Source organism: Mus musculus, chromosome 9, assembly GCF_000001635.26.
Source record: "Mus musculus strain C57BL/6J chromosome 9, GRCm38.p6 C57BL/6J".
In the NCBI taxonomy this organism is placed as follows: Eukaryota; Metazoa; Chordata; class Mammalia; order Rodentia; family Muridae; genus Mus; species Mus musculus.
Genome location: NC_000075.6, coordinates 88,767,406 through 88,784,488, shown reverse-complemented (window position 1 = coordinate 88,784,488; position 17,083 = coordinate 88,767,406). Strand labels below are relative to the sequence as shown.

Genomic DNA, 17,083 nt, shown 5'->3' with positions numbered 1-17,083 from the left:
GCAAAGCCAAGGAAGTGAGGGCTGAGAGAGTGACCAGAAATAGGCAGTGAGATGGCCGTTTCTGGCATCAGTCAAGACGGAATGGGCAGCACTTTCAGCAATACAGGTGGCTCTTCTCAGAGGATAGCCAGGATCTCTAGAAGCATTAGTTACCGTGGGAGCTGACTAGGTGTCAGGGGAGCATCTGCTAGTCCCAGAGCCTAGCTGGATCCAGCATGCATTTTTAAAATTAGGTGCAACAGTACATCTCTAGGAGGTGTCAGAGACCTGAGAGATGGTTTGGGGGAGTCTCCAGGAAGTGTATGAAGGTGACCCTAGCTGAGACTCCTAGCAGTGGGGCATAGGGAGACTGAAGTGGCCACCTCCTATAGCCAGGTTGGACTCCCAGTGAAGGGGTAAAAGACACAAATCTATTCACAAAATATTCAACCCAAGATTTGTCCTACCAACAAGAAATACAGGGACAAAGATGGAGCAGAGACTGAAGGACTATCCAACCAATAACTGGAACAACTTGAGTTCCTCCCATAGGCAAACACCAATCCCTGACACTATTAATGCTACTTTGTAATATTTGTAGACAGGACTCTAACATAACTGTCCTCTGAGAGGCTCTACCCAGCAACTGCCTGAATCAGAGACCCATAGCCAAATATTAGACAGAGCTCAGGAAGTCTTGTAGAAACGATCTTAGAAAGTTGGGGAAAGAATTGAGGGACCCAGAGGGGATACAGACTCTACAAGAAATACAAAAGAGTCAACTAACCTGGACCCTTGGGGGCTCTCCAAGACTGAACCACCAACCAAAGAGCAAGCTCAGGCTGGACTTAGGACCCTGCACATATATAGCATATGTGAAATTAGGCTTCATGTGAGCACCCCAAGAATTGGATTGGGGGTTGTCCCTGACTGTTGCCTGATGTGGATCCTGTTCCCCTAACTGGCCTACTTTGCCCTCAGTGGGAAAGGACATGCCTGCCTAGTCCTGCAGTGACTTGATGTGCCAGGGTGAGTTGGTACTGCAAAGGTGGGGGGGGGAGTGGCGGCTCCCCTTTCTCAGAGTAGAAGTGGGGGTTGCAGAGAGGAGCTGTATAAAGGGAGGACAGGTAGCAGGGTTTTTGTGATCAGGATGTGAAGTGAATAAATAAATTAGTGGGAAAAGGGTAATCATATTCAATTCTCAATGAATTAAATAAGTAAATTAAAACAACTCTTGCTCTTGGCCTTCAATCAAGGTCTCACTGAAGCTGGACCAAGGTTTGGAGGCAACCAGTCCCCACATTCTCCTTCCTCTGCAACTGCCTATGCTGGGGTGTGCATGCACATGGCAATTCCTGGTATTTTAATAGGCCCTAGGGTTCCAAAACAAATTGCTAATATGTGTACAGCAAGTGTTTCCACATGCTGAGCCTCTGTGCACCTTGTAGCTTACTTTACATAACCATTTCAGGTGAGCATTCATGTTCCTTTACATTATTGCTTAACGTTAGAACATGACATGTTCCATAATTGTGAGTACAAAGAAATAAAATCAATTTAAATTTTTATTCATTTTATTGTTTATTTAAATTATTTAACACTACCCCATGCTTCTATGAGGTTGCTCCCCCGTCCATCCACCACTCCTACCTCAGCAGCCTAGCATTCCCCTACGCTGGGGCATCAAGCCTCCACAGGACCAAGGGCCTCCTCTCACATTGATGCCAGATAAGGCAAGCCTCTGCTACATGTGCAGCTGGAGACATGGGTCCCTCCATATGTACTCTTTGGTTGGTGATTTAGTCCCTGGGAGGTTTTGGGGGGGGGGGTCTGGCTGGCTAATATTGGTGTTCTGCCTATCGAGTTGCAAACCCCTTCAGCTCCATAAGTCCTTCCCCTAACTCCTCCTCTGGGGTCTCTGTGCTCAGTCTGTTGGTTGACTGCATGCATCAATATCTGTATTGGTCAGGCTCTGGCAGAGCCCCTCAGGAGACAGCTATATCATGCTCCAGTAAAGCACACTATTTCATCACACATTTTACATTTTATGGAAGTACATTGCAAAATGGGTGATATACCTGTGTTTTGAGTGTTTATGAACATACAGTATTCTGATCATTATGGCATTTCTGATTTCTAAAGTATATTGAAAGCCCTTTAAATATTACAATTCAAACTATGAACAGAGGCCTTTTTGCAAGGACATGTGACTTTTCCTAGATAAGGCTCAAAGGCAGACAAATCTTAGAGGGTTCTGCCTTTCTATGCAAGATGAAGTCACATACAAAAAGTGTATACATGGAAGGCTACACAGGGTCAAGTTAGGAGCGGACATTGCAGTAATTGGTGTCAAATGCTCAGGTGCATCAAAGGGGTCCAAATAGATGATCACAGATCCGTGATTTATCTTTGTTATTCTCCATAGTTTGGGAAATTGCTTTTCAGGCTTGTTTGACAATTTTTTTAGTTGTTCTCTTATTGTGTTTTCTATCACACTGTATATAAGTCATCTAACTGATTTTAGACTAAATACCTCCCTCTTGTTTCTCATATTCAAATATTCATTTAAAAAGAGCCAATGCTTGACAGATTAGAGGCTCAGATATGTTGAATACCTCAATCATCCCAAATGGCAGTGCAGGTTGAGGAGCATAGGCTGGGTATGAACACATATTAACACTAGGCCTTTGCTTAACAGGACATTGCAGATATAGTACCTCTGTCAGAGTAAACAGCCATTTGTCAATCTACCAACTCTACTATGTTGGTACCACATGAAGCAAGAGTTAGCAGTGAACAGAAGATCATATATGGGCTGCTATAAGTCCTGAAGGATGACAGAAAGGGGCTCTGTTCTTCCAGTATCACTGGGTCTACACTGCTAGATTATTACCTGCAGGATTCTGTGAGTGCAGGGAAAAAGCATTGTCCCTCATCAGACAGACTGCCTCTCTCCAGGTTATATACAAACCGAAGACATTACTTCACGGACATTGTCCTGGTGAATCTCAGCTGTCAAATAGATGATATTCAGATACCGGACATGAAAGTATTAGATTATAGCATTTAGTTTAGCTGAGGTGGGACATCAAATAAACTGTGTGACATTATTCCTTAGGAAAGGATCAAGACCATATAGAAAGAAGAAAGTGAGCTGAAAACAGGCATTCCTTCTTCTGGGTTTTTGTTTGTTTGTTTTGGACTGGGTTGTAGTGTGACTCTGGCACAAATATCTGTCTCTGGGTATAGCTTTACCCTGTTTATGATCTATAAGCTTAAATTTCATTGAAAAACAAAGCCAAGTGGATGCTCACAGTCAGCTATTGGATGGATCTCAGGCCCCCAATGGAGGAGCTAGCGAAAGTACCCAAGGAACTAAAGGGGTCTGCAACGCTATAGGTGGAACAACAATATGAACTAACCAGTAACCCTGCAGTACCCCGTGTTTCTAACTGCATATGTATCAGAAGATGGCCTAGTCGGCCATCAGTGGATAGAGAGGCCCATCGGTCTTGCAACTTTATATGTCTCAGTACAGGGGAACGCCAGGGCCAAGAAGTGGGAGTGGGTGGGTAGGGGAGTAAGGGGGGGGGAAGGGTATGGGGACTTTTGGAATAGCATTGGAAATGTAAATGAAGAAAATACCTAAAAACAAACAAACAAAAAAAAGAAAAACAAAGCCATTCCTTCTTTTTTTTTTGTATTTTTTTTAATTTTTTTTATTACATATTTTCCTCAATTACATTTCCAATGCTATCCCAAAAGCCTCCCACACCCCCACCTCCCCTACCCACCCATTCCCATTTTTTGGCCCTGGCATTCCCCTGTACTGGGGCATATAAAGTTTGCCTGTCCAGTGGGCCTCTCTTTCCAGTGATGGCCGATTAGGCCATCTTTTGATACATATGCAGCTAGAGACAAGAGCTCCGGGGTACTGGTTAGTTCATAATGTTGTTCTACCTATAGGGTTGCAGATCCCTTTAGCTCCTTGGGTACTTTCTCTAGCTCCTCCATTGGGAGCCCTGTGATCCATCCAATAGTTGACTGTGAACATCCACTTCTGTGTTTGTTAGGCCCCGGCCTAGTCTCACAAGAGACGGCTATATCACGGTCCTTGCACCAAATGCTTGCTAGTGTATGCAATGGTGTCATCATTTGGAGGCTAATTATGGGATGGATCCCTGGATATGGCAGTCTCTTGATGGTCCATCCTTTTGTCTCAGCTCCAAACTTTGTCTCTGTAACTCCTTCCATGGGTGATTGTTTCCAATTCTAAGAAGGGGCAAAGTGTCCACACTTTGGTCTTCGTTCTTCTTCAGTTTCATGTGTTTTGCAAATTGTACCTTATATCTCAATATATTAAGTTTCCGGGCTAATATACACTTATCAGTGAGTACATATTATTTGAGTTCTTTTGTGATTGTGTTACCTCACTCAGGATGATGCCCTCTGCCATTCCTTCTTTAGGATGTTTTATTTACAATATTTTGCCACAACTGGGAAAATAGGTGAGGCAGACATTAAAATGTAGCTACTGTAAGCAAAAGCTTAGACATTAGGCAGTGACACTGGCTGAAAAGAACAAGTGTCTTGGGAAAGACAATCTTCTAATGACAAAGTGCACTTCCTGACTTTCAAAGCTGCCATTCCCCTTTCCTTTACTGATATCTTTCCCATGTTCTCACTCTCTTCAAGTTCAATGTGTAACATGACCATTCCTAGTATCCTAGTCGCTCAGATCAACCTGAAATTCTGGTACTTCACTTGACTTCTACCCTCAATCATGAGATATTTAAGAATTACTACATCAAGGAACTGAGAGAGAAAGTATGAGAGGGTGGTTCACCTATTCCTGTCTATACCAAAGGACACCCCAATGACTCACATAACATAAGCCACAGCTTCAGACTGGTTCATGCCCTTGAATGAGAGTGTAAGGTGACGTTAAATATATTTAAAATTCTGGGGTTATATTTACACTTAAAATTTTATATATATTTATATACACACACATATGTATGATACATATATAAATGAACATTATTCATTTGTGTATATATTCATGTGTAAATATAGTATTAACTTATCTATAGATTTACATGTTAACCAAAATAATTTTTACCAACTATACAAATTTGGACAAAATTATATTATTCCCACAGTACCTTTTGTTTTTATTTCAGTTGTTTTTGTAGATGTAGCCTTAGAGACTGAAGGTCTCTGCGTGTCCTGGGGGACTACAGTTGTCTTATGACAAATTCCCCTTAAAAAAGAAAAAACTGAGAATGCAATTATAATAGGGAATAAGTCAGCTTCTTGGCTGAAAACTCAAGCAAACTAACAACTACTGAGTATTTGTGCATTTGATCTGACTGCTTGTTTCAGATACAGTCATCAGAGTGAGACTGGTACTTGAGGAGGAGCACTACATGTTGTGTATAATGAGTTAGGCATTGAATGGACATCACAGGATTCCCAGATAGAGCCTAAACATAGATGGATATAAAAATACAGAGGGAAGATTCATATGACTGAGCATGCTGCGTGAGTGTGCTGCCCAATAGGCTTCACTCTAACCCTTCTTAGAGCCACAAGTACACAGTGACACCCATGCAATGCCTTCAGCCAGCAACTCTTCACTACAACACAAAGACTTCCTTCTTAGTTGGTGGAGAAGGACTTCCCATGACACTCACTAGGCTAGAATAGATCAGTCTCTTTAGTGTACACTGTAGGGAAAGCACAGGCATTGCTGGAGTGCCCTGTGATGTCTGTGATAGGCCAGAAGACCTCAGCTGCATAGGAGTAACTGCACCTGGACTCAGGAATGCATTTATACCAGAACATTGTAGAACACTTGTTTACTCTTCATTCTTATCAACTACATCTCACGGGCAATGTATGGCACTGCCTTAGTGGGATGTAGGGGAGGTAAGAAGCTGTGAGGCCCTCTGACTTTTCACCCAAGTTACAATGATAGCTGCATTCATGCATCAGTGGCCATCTTCCCTGACAGATACAACTGAAGGTACACATAGGCTACCCTCAGCCCAAAAGAAGTTGTGGGATTCTTGGATCAGTAAGCAGGGTCTTCCTCCACCATCCTCACACTGTCACCTGGCTCTCAGTGACTGAGTCTGGTCACTGAGTAACAGAATCGGGAGGAGACCAAAGCCTGCAGAGTCCCACTGATGACTCAGACTCCAAGTCAGTGCAACCCCGTTCTCACATGAAGGTGTGCAAAAGGGAGCTTCTTTTTATCTGGTCACACCTAGATAAACCCTCAACTGGAGGAGACTGGAAAGGAAGCTTGGTGTCATTGTAGGTGACAAATGTCCCCTCATGCAGTGTTGGGCTCCCATTGTCAAAAATCTGTGGTCAGACTAGAAGTGTGTGGGATTTCTATTTCTCATGCTTGTGAATGTATGTCTGCAGGCAAATGGAGAGCAATGCCCTGGCTCTGCCCACTGTGGTAATCATGGCAGAGTCTGGGCTCTCTGTGATTTTGACCTACTGAAGGAAGATGCTGGGAATATGGAATATAGGCATCACTAAGTGCTTGCTACACAAAGTGTCTGTTGATCTGCATGGAGAGCCACATCACTCACCTCTGTGCCCTGGCTTATTCTTCACTAGAGTACCACCATAAAGAAATGAATGCACTACATGTGATGAACTTTCAACTCATATTTTGTAGGTAAACTCTGTATTCTAATTTGTTACTTCCTTACTTTGTCAATGGAGATTGATCTGAGTAATTAGGGTACCTATCTTTAGAAAAAACAGATTTAGACTCTGCCTAGTATAGCACATCTTAAACAACTTAGAGAGATCATACTTGAATCCAGTTATGGTAGACAAACACCTCCAGTTTTTCTTTTAAGTTAAGGTAATATTTAAGAAAAAAATGAACAAACAAAACCAAAGAAAACAAAAAAAAAAAAAAAACAAACGAACAACTGAATACAAGTTCTTCCCAGTAGGTGGGCTAGAGCACCATTGTACACTAGAGAAAAGGATATCTGGTGTTTATGCAATTCCTTTCTAAAATGTATCTTAAGAGATTCTATAATACATACTGTGTCTACGCTTTTTAGTCTCCACCTGAAATTTAAAGGAAACAATATGAGGCAAAGGCCATGCTGAATTCTGTTTGCATGGGTCTTTGGAATGAATATCAACAGGGTACGATGCCAATGAAAATGGGCAAAAGTCCTATATATTAGTACGTTTTATGATGGTGTCACAGAACAACTGCAGTTCTATAGTTTGTGGCACTTCCCACCACTTTTGTTGGTTTGAAGGCCAGATTAAACAACCTGTTTGGTCTCTTCTGAGCATTTCCTAGGCCACACTGCAGAATGTATAAGCATCTTTATAACCTGACTGTGATATTAATCCTTTCTACACCAGGGCCTGCCTCAATGGTTACACCAATACTCATGTCTTAGCATTCAACACCCATACACTGGAAACTTCCCTCACAGTGGTCTCTGAGGAACATACACAGTCTTCATTAAAATTACAGGAGCCAGAAGTGGTTGTCAACTTTTGAGTTAAAATTGTACATTTATGTAAAGAGGAAATTTTTTCTTCAGGACAAATTGCTCTCTCACACAAAGTGTGCTAAAAGACATTGCAAGCTTCTATGTTCAGTTGTATGAGGAGTAAGCTGGTACAATTCCATTTCCTGCTCTTCCTAAGCAAACCCTTTAATAACCATGATACACATGTCTTTTGTTAATCAAATGATATATCTACTACAACATAAGCAGATAGTGTAAGCCTTCTATATTAGGAAAAAAAATGACACCTTACCTTCACCATCCCTACTGGTGGCTCTCCCTGTCCCCTTGCTGATGGTGCAGTGTTCGCATTTTCAGGTACCACTGAAAGGAGAGGAAGTAACTGTTAATTTGTAGGTCTGTTTTTAATTACTCTAAGAGGCTTTGCTTGATGTGTATAGATGTCTATGAGGCTAGTATGCGTGACTCAGTCTAATTATTAAGCAGAGGTTGCTTGCTGCTCATTTCAGAACTGTGGATTATATTGTTGGAAAACAAAGTGGTGCAAAGAGAAGAATGGAAGCTTGGCACTTGGAAAATGGAGAAGCATCTGTAGAAGGATAAAGGTAAGGAACGGTAAGGAGGGCAATTGAGGTGTATGAGGTTAGAGGGGAGGGGGCATGGGGCTCTGTAGGACCTACTACATACAAGCAGGAGGCCCTGTGTTTGTAGTGACTAACACAGCGCATTAACCCTACTAATACTGCCTATCACAGTGGAGCCGAACACACCTAAATGATGAGAGGATGCAGGAGAAGCTGACACACTTGCGATGAGCAAAGGCCTTGAGCATAATGAAGAAGCTTCAGGGAAAATACTTGCAGAAAACACATTTCTGAGATTATGAACTTATTCCCCTAAAAATGGCAAGATGGGTAAGGTTGCAACAAGGGAAAGGCACAAATAGTGACAGCATGGAGGACAGACACAGCCCTATTCCCAGAGAGGTGCTAAGAGAACTGAAGTCCAAACACCTATGCTATGGTTCATTAGACTTGGGAATAGGTGTAATATACTAGAACTCCCAAACCCATGTTCTGAATGTTGAAGGCCAAACCAAGGAATTTCTGAAAGCTAGCCAAGGGTGTGCTAGAGCTCAGATCCCACTTCAATCACTAACTAGGTCAGAGGCTCTAAGATGGATGTCAGAACTCTAATCCTGCATGTCAGTCTGAGGTGAGGAACACAAACCACATAAAGTCATGTCTTAAGGTTTTACTGCTGTGAACAGACACCATGACCAATTCAACTCTTATAAAGGACAACATTTAATTGGGACTGACTTACAGGTTCAGATTCTGGCCTATTATCATCAAGGTGAGAGCTTGGCAACATCCAGGCCTGCGTGGCACAAGAGAAGCTCAGAGTTCTATATCTTCATCTGAAGGCGGCTAGCACCAGGCAGCTATGATGACAGTCTTTAAGACCACACCCACATTGACATGCCTACTCTAACAAGGCCACACCTACTTCAATGGGGCCACACCTTCTAATAGTGCCATTCCTTGGGCCATGCATATACAAACCATCACAGGTCATATACTAAGCCCTTGTTCCAAAGACATTGCAGTTTAGGGGATTTTGACAGAATGAGAAGCCACCCCACCCTGTGGAGAGCATGTAAAGCACAAGGAAGAAAGGGAGTGCTGCTACAAGACCTGAAGAACAAGGGAGAGGCCCTGCTTCTCCTGCAGCATTGGGTTCACACTGTAAGATATTTATTACCTGCAGGTGCTTGTGAGGAAAGAAAGTTGTTTCCTATCAGATAAGCCCACTCCTAGACAGGCTAATACACAAAGTGAAAACAACACTTGGCTGGTTCCATGATGCTTAATCTCAGCTGTCAACTAATGAGATCTAAGTCCTTCAGCCATGGCCTTGGTGTTTATTTTGATTAGATTAAGTCATGTTGGGAAGAACTGTTTCCTTAGGTACAATCATTCTCTTGGATGGAATCCTGGGCCATATAAGAGGAAAAAAGTCAACAGAGGACATTCACTCATTTTCCTTTGCTTCTAAGGTATGGCTGCAATATCACTCTCCCTTAAGTTTCTGCCTCCATCTGCTGCTTCACAATTATGGGCTCCAAACTCAATTTTCATGGCAAAGTCAACCTTCCTTTGCTAAAGATGTGTCTTAACTAGGGGTTCTATTGCTATGAAGGGATACCAAAACCATGGCAACTCTTATAAAGCAAAACATGTCATTGGGGCTGGCTTACACAGTGTCAGAGGTTTAGTCTATTATCATCGTGGCAGGAAAAACGGCAGCATACAGGCAGACATGGTGCTAGAGAAGGAGCTGAGAGTTCTATGTCAGGATTGGCACGCAGTGAATAGGAAGTGAGTGACACACTAGGCCTAGTTTGAGCATCTGAGACCTCAAGGACCACCTCTACATTGATACTCTTACTCAGCAAGGGCACACCTACTCCAACAAGGCCACACCTCCTAATAGCGCCCCTCTGTATGGGCCACATACTCAATCACAGGAGTCTATGGAGTCATTCAGACCACTGCAGGATGGCTTTTTGTGGTTTTTTTTTTTAATTTGTTTTTGGGTTTTTTGTTTTTGTTTGTTTTAAGAGTAGTTTGTCACTACTTCTGGAAAGTCAGCCCAATAAAATTTCCAAGGAGAGTTATAACAAACTATTGGAGAGATCAGGAATTCAAGGCCTATACCTAAGCATAATAAAAGCAATTTACTGCAAACCAACAGCCAATATCAAATTAAATGGAGACATACTTGCAGCAATCCCACTGAAATCAGGGAGAAGACAAGGATGCCCACTCTCCCCATATCTATTCAACATAGTACTCAAAGTGTTAGCTAGAACAATAAGACAACAAAAAGAGATCAAGGGGATACAGATTGGCAAAGAAGAAATAAACGTATCACTATTTGCAGATCATATATTAGTATACATAAGCGACCTCAAAATCTCTACCAGAGAAATTCTCCAGCTGACAAACAACTTCAGCAAAGTGGCCAGATATAAAATTAACTCAAATAAATCAGTAGCCTTCCTTTATACAAATGATAAACAGGCTGAGAAAGAAATTAGGGAAACAAGTCCCTTCACAAAAGACACAAATAATGTAAAATATCTTGGGTTAACTCTAACCAAGGAAGTGAAAGACCTGTATGACAATAACTTCAAGTCTCTCAAGAAAGCAATTAAAGAAGATTTAGAAAATGGAGAGATCTCCCAAGCTCATGGATTGGCAGGATTAACATAGTAAAAATGGCCATCCCACCAAAGGCAATCTATAGGGTCAATGCAATCCCCATCAAAATCCCAACACAATTCTTCAAAGACATGGAAAGAGCAATTCTCAAATTCATCTGGATAGGCAAAAAACCCAAAATAATGAAAACAATTCTTAACAATAAGAGAACAGCTGGTGGAATCACCATCCCTGACCTCAAGCTTTACTACAGAGCAATAGTGATAATACCTGGCATGGTATTGGTAGAGAGACAGACATGTTGATCAATGGAATAGAATTGAAGATCCAGAAACAAAACCACACACTTACAGACACTTGGTGTTTGACAAAGAAGCCAAAAATATACAATGGAAAAAAGAAAGCATCATCAATAAATGGTGCTGGTTCAACTGTCTGTCTGTCTGTAGAAAAATGAAAATAGACCTGTATTTATCACCTTGCACAAAGCTCAAGTCCAAGTGGATCAAGGACCTCAACATAAAACCAGATATACTGTATCTAATAGAAGAGAAAGTGGGAAAAACCCTTGAACTCTTAGAACAGGAGGAAATTTCCTAAACAGAACTCCAATGGCTCATGCTCTAAGATTAAGAATTGATAAATGGCAAGATAACCACTGTTGTTGAATTTGGGAAGGCTGAAAGAAGCTGAGGAGAAGGGCGATCCTGTAGGAGGATGAACAGTCTTAGTTATTCTGGACTCCCGATATCTCTCAAACACTAGACCACCAAACAGACAGCATACACCAGCTGATATGAGGCCACCAACACACATACATAAAGTAGAGGGCTTCTGGGTCTGTGTTTATTCAGAGATCATGTATCTAATCCTCAAGAGGCTGGAGACTCTAGGGAGTTTGGAGGTCAGGTGGAGTGGGGGGTGGGGACATCCACATGGAGGCACTGGGGTGGGGTGGGGAGAAAGTATGGGATGTGGAACAGTCGGGGGATGGACTGGGAATACAATATGGAGTGTAAAAATAATTAATTAATTAAAAAACCAAGAGTCCCACACTAGGGTGTTAGGCATGGCAGAGGTTGGAAGGTCTAAGTGTTCCAAGAAATACAGCCTCTAAATACCTGAGCCAGAAGCACAGCACACTCAACCTTGCCACTGTTAACTAGTATACATTTGAAGGAGAAAATGCACAGAAACTTCACATATTTCTCTGTCCTTAATGGTCTTTCCCACTCCCTTTGTCTCCCAAGCACAAGTTGTAAGATGACTACTCCTAGGGCTGTCTCTCAATGGACCTGACTGGGAATGCCTTTATCTAATTCAAATTTCATCCTCATTCTTGAGACTTTCCACATCTCTGTCATCCATGTCTGGACCAAACTGACTGACATGCAGCTCAGTCATTCATGCCTACTGCGGGAGAAGCCATGAGTAGTCATACAAGGTAAGTCTCAGCTTTCCTCTGGTTTGCCATTAGTTAATGAAAAGCAAAGATGACAGTTAACTGCATCTTTAAATTCGTGTTTGTATTCCTACTGATGAACTAGATAAATTAACAATATTCACATATTAAAAGCTACAGCAAAACTTTTACATAGAATTATGTAATTGAACGGAATTACTGAATTCCCACAGTACCTTCTGTTGTAACGGGTGCTGTTTCTTTGGAGGTGCCAGGGAGTACTTGAGGTCTTTTCTCTTTAAGGGGGGCCACAACACGCTTTCGAGAAAATAGCTTTAAGATTGCAGAAACTGGAAATACATTTATGGAAGAGTTATGTCAGCTTCATGTCGAACAAACAGGAAACTGAGAAGAGTTGAGTGTACATTTGACCGTATTTCTCTTTAGGTAAGACACTGTAATTAAGATGGCACTGCAGGAAGATCACTGAATTTAGTGTATAATTTACTGTACATCACATGACTATGGAGATAAAGTCTACTATGTACCACATGATGTTGTAGGTAAAGTCTATAATAATTTAGGTAAAACAACGGAGAGAGAGGCACAACCTGATGACATGTTGTTGGTATAGTGCCCGATAGGCAGCATTCAAATCCCATTTAGAGCATCACAACACAGAGTCATACATTCCTGCATTCCCTCTGTGATCACATCGTTGTGCCAGTAAACTTGAAGTTTCATATTGACCCACTGAAAACTTTCTGGTGTACAAGATAAGCATATAGTGCTAACTCACAGTGAAAAGCACAGGACTGCACACGTGCCCTGTGGTCTTGTGGAATGTGAGGATAGTCCCATTAGACAGCAAGGATGAATCCTGAGCAGGAAGTGACTGATGTATGACAGTGCCAGTGGCTGTTTGAAGGAAGTGACTGACATCAACAGTGCCAGTGACTGTTTGCTTTTCGTTTTTTTTTTTTCTTATTGAGAATATTTGACAGCTTATGCAGAATATATTATATCACTATAGTTTGGAAGTTAAGGAGAATATATCTTCTCTGGTTTTTTAATCTCTAGTTTTAGCCATAATGCCCTGGCAATACTCCCTGACAGAAATAACCAAAGAAATAGATGCTCTGCCTTTGATTTCTGACTCAATATATGAATTTCCAAGTTTGTAGAAGGGCTCTTAACCAGCAAATAGAATAGATCCTTTATCCAGTGTCTTTAGCCTGTCAGGCTCCTCTCAGTCAGTGACCATCAAATACCCACACCGATAGGCAATTTATGCTTGCATCTCTTCTGTGATGCCTCTGACTCCAAGTCATTCTAAATCAAGTTGTCACGTGAAGGTTGGACAAAGAAAGTTGGTCAAACTTGTGTAAACCCTCAACATGAGTTGACGTGAGGTGAGTACGTGGCTACACAAGGAATGAGTGTCCATTGGGTCTGCTTATCGTTTCCTCATCAAAATTTTTAATAAAATATTTTCTTAATTGAGAACTCCATAAAATGTATTTTGATCCTATTTATTCCAACCCTACACCCCAACTCCTCCTGGCTACATTTCTATCTCTCCACTCCTTACCTACTTCAAGTCCTTTTCATTTTATTCTAATAACCTACCAAGTTCAGTTAGTGCCAATCATATGTTCATGGGCTTGTGTCTATCCAGGAATGTGGTCATCCTACCAAGGGGAAGATTAGTTCCTACAAACTCTCCTTCCATCAATAGACCTTTTGCAGATATGTTGTTGTTGTCGTCGTCCTTGTCGTTATCATTAGTCATTTCTAGTGATGATGATGACAACGGTGATGAAGAAAAAGGCATCTACCCTAGGCTGGCTTAAAATTCATTATGAAAAAAGGAAGACCGAGGCACTGCAGATGTGACTGCTATGTCACTTGTGTGTCAGCAGGTGGCAGAGAAGAGAGAAGCTATGTCTATACTCAGTGTTTTGACTTATGAACATGTGAATGATTAGTAGTCCAACATTCACTGAAAACAGTGAGTCTGAGATGAGCATCATTCTAGTGCCAGCACCAATGCTCAGGCCCAGACAGAACTCCATGTGGGACTGCGGGCCTGGGCTGGTGTGAGCCAGAGATAGATGACCTTCATATTGGGCCACTCAGGCAGCTGGGCAAGAAGCAAGCCTGTGATGACCACCAGACCAGTGCCATGAAGCCTGGACAGGGAGCTAATCCCAGTGTCATAACACACAAGTGGGACATACACACTAGGGACCACTCCTGAGATGATCCTAGACATTCAGAGACACTGGGCACCACTAAGAGGAGCTAGTTAGTGGTAGAGAAGTAGAAGAGAACGAGAAACAGAAGGATGTGGGCACAATGAAGAGAGGCTGAACCGGAGACTTGAGGGTAATGAGGAGCAGCCTGATGTGAGTAGTCAGAGATGCTACCTGGGAACACGGTGGGGTCCTGGTCCGTGCTGCCACCTTGGCCCTGCAGCATCAGGGATCTGTTACCACCAAAGGCCAGGCAAATGTCTCTGGTGTGGGTCACTGCCCGGGGACATGTTGATGGCTGAAGACTGTGAGCCACTGCTGCGGACAGGAGCATTAGAGAGCTGGCTCTACTCACCTCCCATATAGTGGTGTGGATGAGGGCGAGATACCCTTCCTCCCTCTCCCTCCTTACCATCTATGGCAGGTGGAAGAGCTGGCCTTGGGGTCATGAAAGCAGAAGAGCTATCCCTGCCCCTACATTTGCTGCAGCACTCAGGAGAGCAGATCCTGTACCTTGCCTGGACAGCACAGTAGAGCTGGCCCTGCATGAGGGACTTGCAGGTAAGACAGCCTGGAACGTGTGAATGCAGGAGAGCCAACCCTACTTTCTCGTCTGATGGACTGTGGTGTAGAAAATGGAGAGATGCCACCCTCCCTCCTCTCTGCTCTTCTGCCATCTAAGGCAGGTGGAACATCTGCCCCCACCTCAGGTCATGAGAGTGGGAGAACTGACCATGTCCCTCACTAACTGCAACACTTGGGAGAGGGGTTTTGTACCTTACCTGGACAGCAGGATAGAGCTAGCTCTGGTTGCAGGGCTTTCTGGTGAGCTGTCCCTGGGTGTGGTAGAGGGGGACAGCTGGGAGGCTGAACAGATTAGTGACCTGCCAGGCCTTCAGGACTTAGAATTGGCTCAACCCAACATCTACCCCATCAATGAACTGCTGACATGCATGAAGTGGCTGGTCCTATAGATACAAAACATCAGGATCTCCAGGACACTCAGCAACAATAGATTATCCCAGAGGATAAACTGTATGTTCCAGTAATGGAACCTCAGATAGAGTATCAGAAGCCAGGAGCATTTATCAGATCAATAAGCCATTACAATGAATATTTGTAAGCAAAGAAGTATAGGCAAAAGGGTGTACTGTGGAACACACTGACACACTACAACTTCCACAATATTTTTTCTTTGTTGTGTGTTAGAGCAAGGGTGGAGGGGAGGTACAATGGGAAGAGGAGATAAGTGGGATTGGGGTGTATGATGTGAAATTCACACACACACACAAAAAAAACAATAACAAAATTAAAAAAAGAAAGAGATGACCTTGAACTTAGACTTTTCTGCATCTAAAACTCTAAACCAAGGATTGCAGATTGTGCCATCATGGATGCATTATATGGAATACTTGGGATGAAACTCAGGGTTTTGGATATGATAGGTATGAACTAAGCCAACGAAGCTACCTGTTCTAACCCATAATAGCTCCTCTTAACCCATCACCTTACTGGTGAAAGCGTAAGCATGAAGACATACAAACGTGGACAAGAGGATATCTGGTGACACTCTTCTCTGATGACTATGTAAACCCACGGAGAAGAAAATAGAAAAGGCAACATGGAATTTAACTACCCAGGACAAAGTATCCTTGATGTTCAGAGTCTAGCTCTCCTTTAAATGTATATTGCTGGATGCTCATATAGGACCTTCACAAAGTCAAGGAAGACAATATTGTGGCTTGAAGGGAAGAGGTTCAGAAGCCCTTCTCATACCTAATTAAGAAGTTATTGGTAGTTTATGGCTTTTGTCTGAGAGAAGGGCAGTTTTAATTAAAGATATTGCCCCTGAAGGTCAACCCAACTGTCAATGGATGCCCCTATACATGTTTGGCATAAATTGGACTAGAAAGGTTTTTTAAGGATATGCATTTAAGAAAAATTGAAAAGGGAGAATGAGTATGTGTAGAGAGTTATAAGGGATAAATATGACAAAACAAATTGCATTATCTTATCAAAATTAATATAATGATATTAAAAATAAAATACAAAATAAGAAATGAAAAGTATTGCTGGAGTAATGATCCAGCATAGATCAAGCTAATGAAGACTGGAATTCTTAGTGGACACTGCTCCTAAACTGTGTGGCTCTTTGTGCCCATTCTGATGTTATCTAGTCTGCTAAAGCATTTCTCCAGAGCTTACTGGAGAATCCCCGTTGGGACATAGCCACCCCCACTTTTCCATGTACAGAATTTAATTTCCAGGCTCGGTCACCTGAAAAGCAGCGTGTGCTTCTCTACCTTCCAGAGCTGTGCCTGTCGGCTGCCTGCTGAATGACACACTACCATGGGCTTCTGACTTCTGCAGCAGCCAGGGTAGAGTTTCAAAGCCCTATCAATTTGTCTCGTGGCAAGGCAGATGCCAGAAGTTGAAACTTTTCTTGATTGGGTAATAAGTGTCTCTTGATATGTACATCTATGGAGTCTCAGAATCATCCCTGAACTCAGGTTCTTTCATCTATGAAGGAATACAAGCATACAGCCTGGCCTTGCATGTCACTGATGAAGTTTGAGCATATTTTTGTAGCTAAACTGTATTATGATTTCTTAATTTATAAATTTTCTACTAGAAAGTGGTTTGGATAATTGGGGTCTTTTTCTGGGGGAAAAAAAGATTTAGACATGCCTTGAT

General features: G+C 42.3%; 1 protein-coding gene and 1 non-coding gene across 34 annotated transcripts in view; one reads left to right on the top strand and one right to left on the bottom strand.

Annotated features, from left to right (window-relative positions):
• Window positions 1-17,083, bottom strand: part of Gm10634 (predicted gene 10634) — a 111,271-nt gene that overhangs the window by 46,430 nt on the left and 47,758 nt on the right. For 27 of the 33 annotated variants that reach the window (XR_003948385.1, XR_003948386.1, XR_003948370.1 and 24 more), the window contains 4 exons: window positions 12,371-12,484; window positions 7,798-7,868; window positions 7,059-7,083; window positions 5,145-5,258 (listed from right to left, as the gene is read on the bottom strand). Coding sequence is in view for 15 of the 33 variants with exons in the window: in XM_035096917.1 (XP_034952808.1) it covers window positions 5,145-5,258; window positions 7,059-7,083; window positions 7,798-7,868; window positions 12,371-12,484 (324 nt within the window). In the remaining 18 variants the exon portion in view is untranslated. Of the gene's footprint in view, window positions 1-2,872; window positions 2,992-5,144; window positions 7,084-7,797; window positions 7,869-12,370; window positions 12,485-17,083 lie in introns of those variants that run through there. The other 6 variants (XR_003948393.1, XR_003948388.1, XR_003948389.1 and 3 more) reach the window with 3 other exon arrangements.
• Gm26082 lies at window positions 14,006-14,134 on the top strand. Its single transcript, XR_003948513.1, has one exon. It is a non-coding gene; the product is annotated as a small nucleolar RNA SNORA17 (small nucleolar RNA).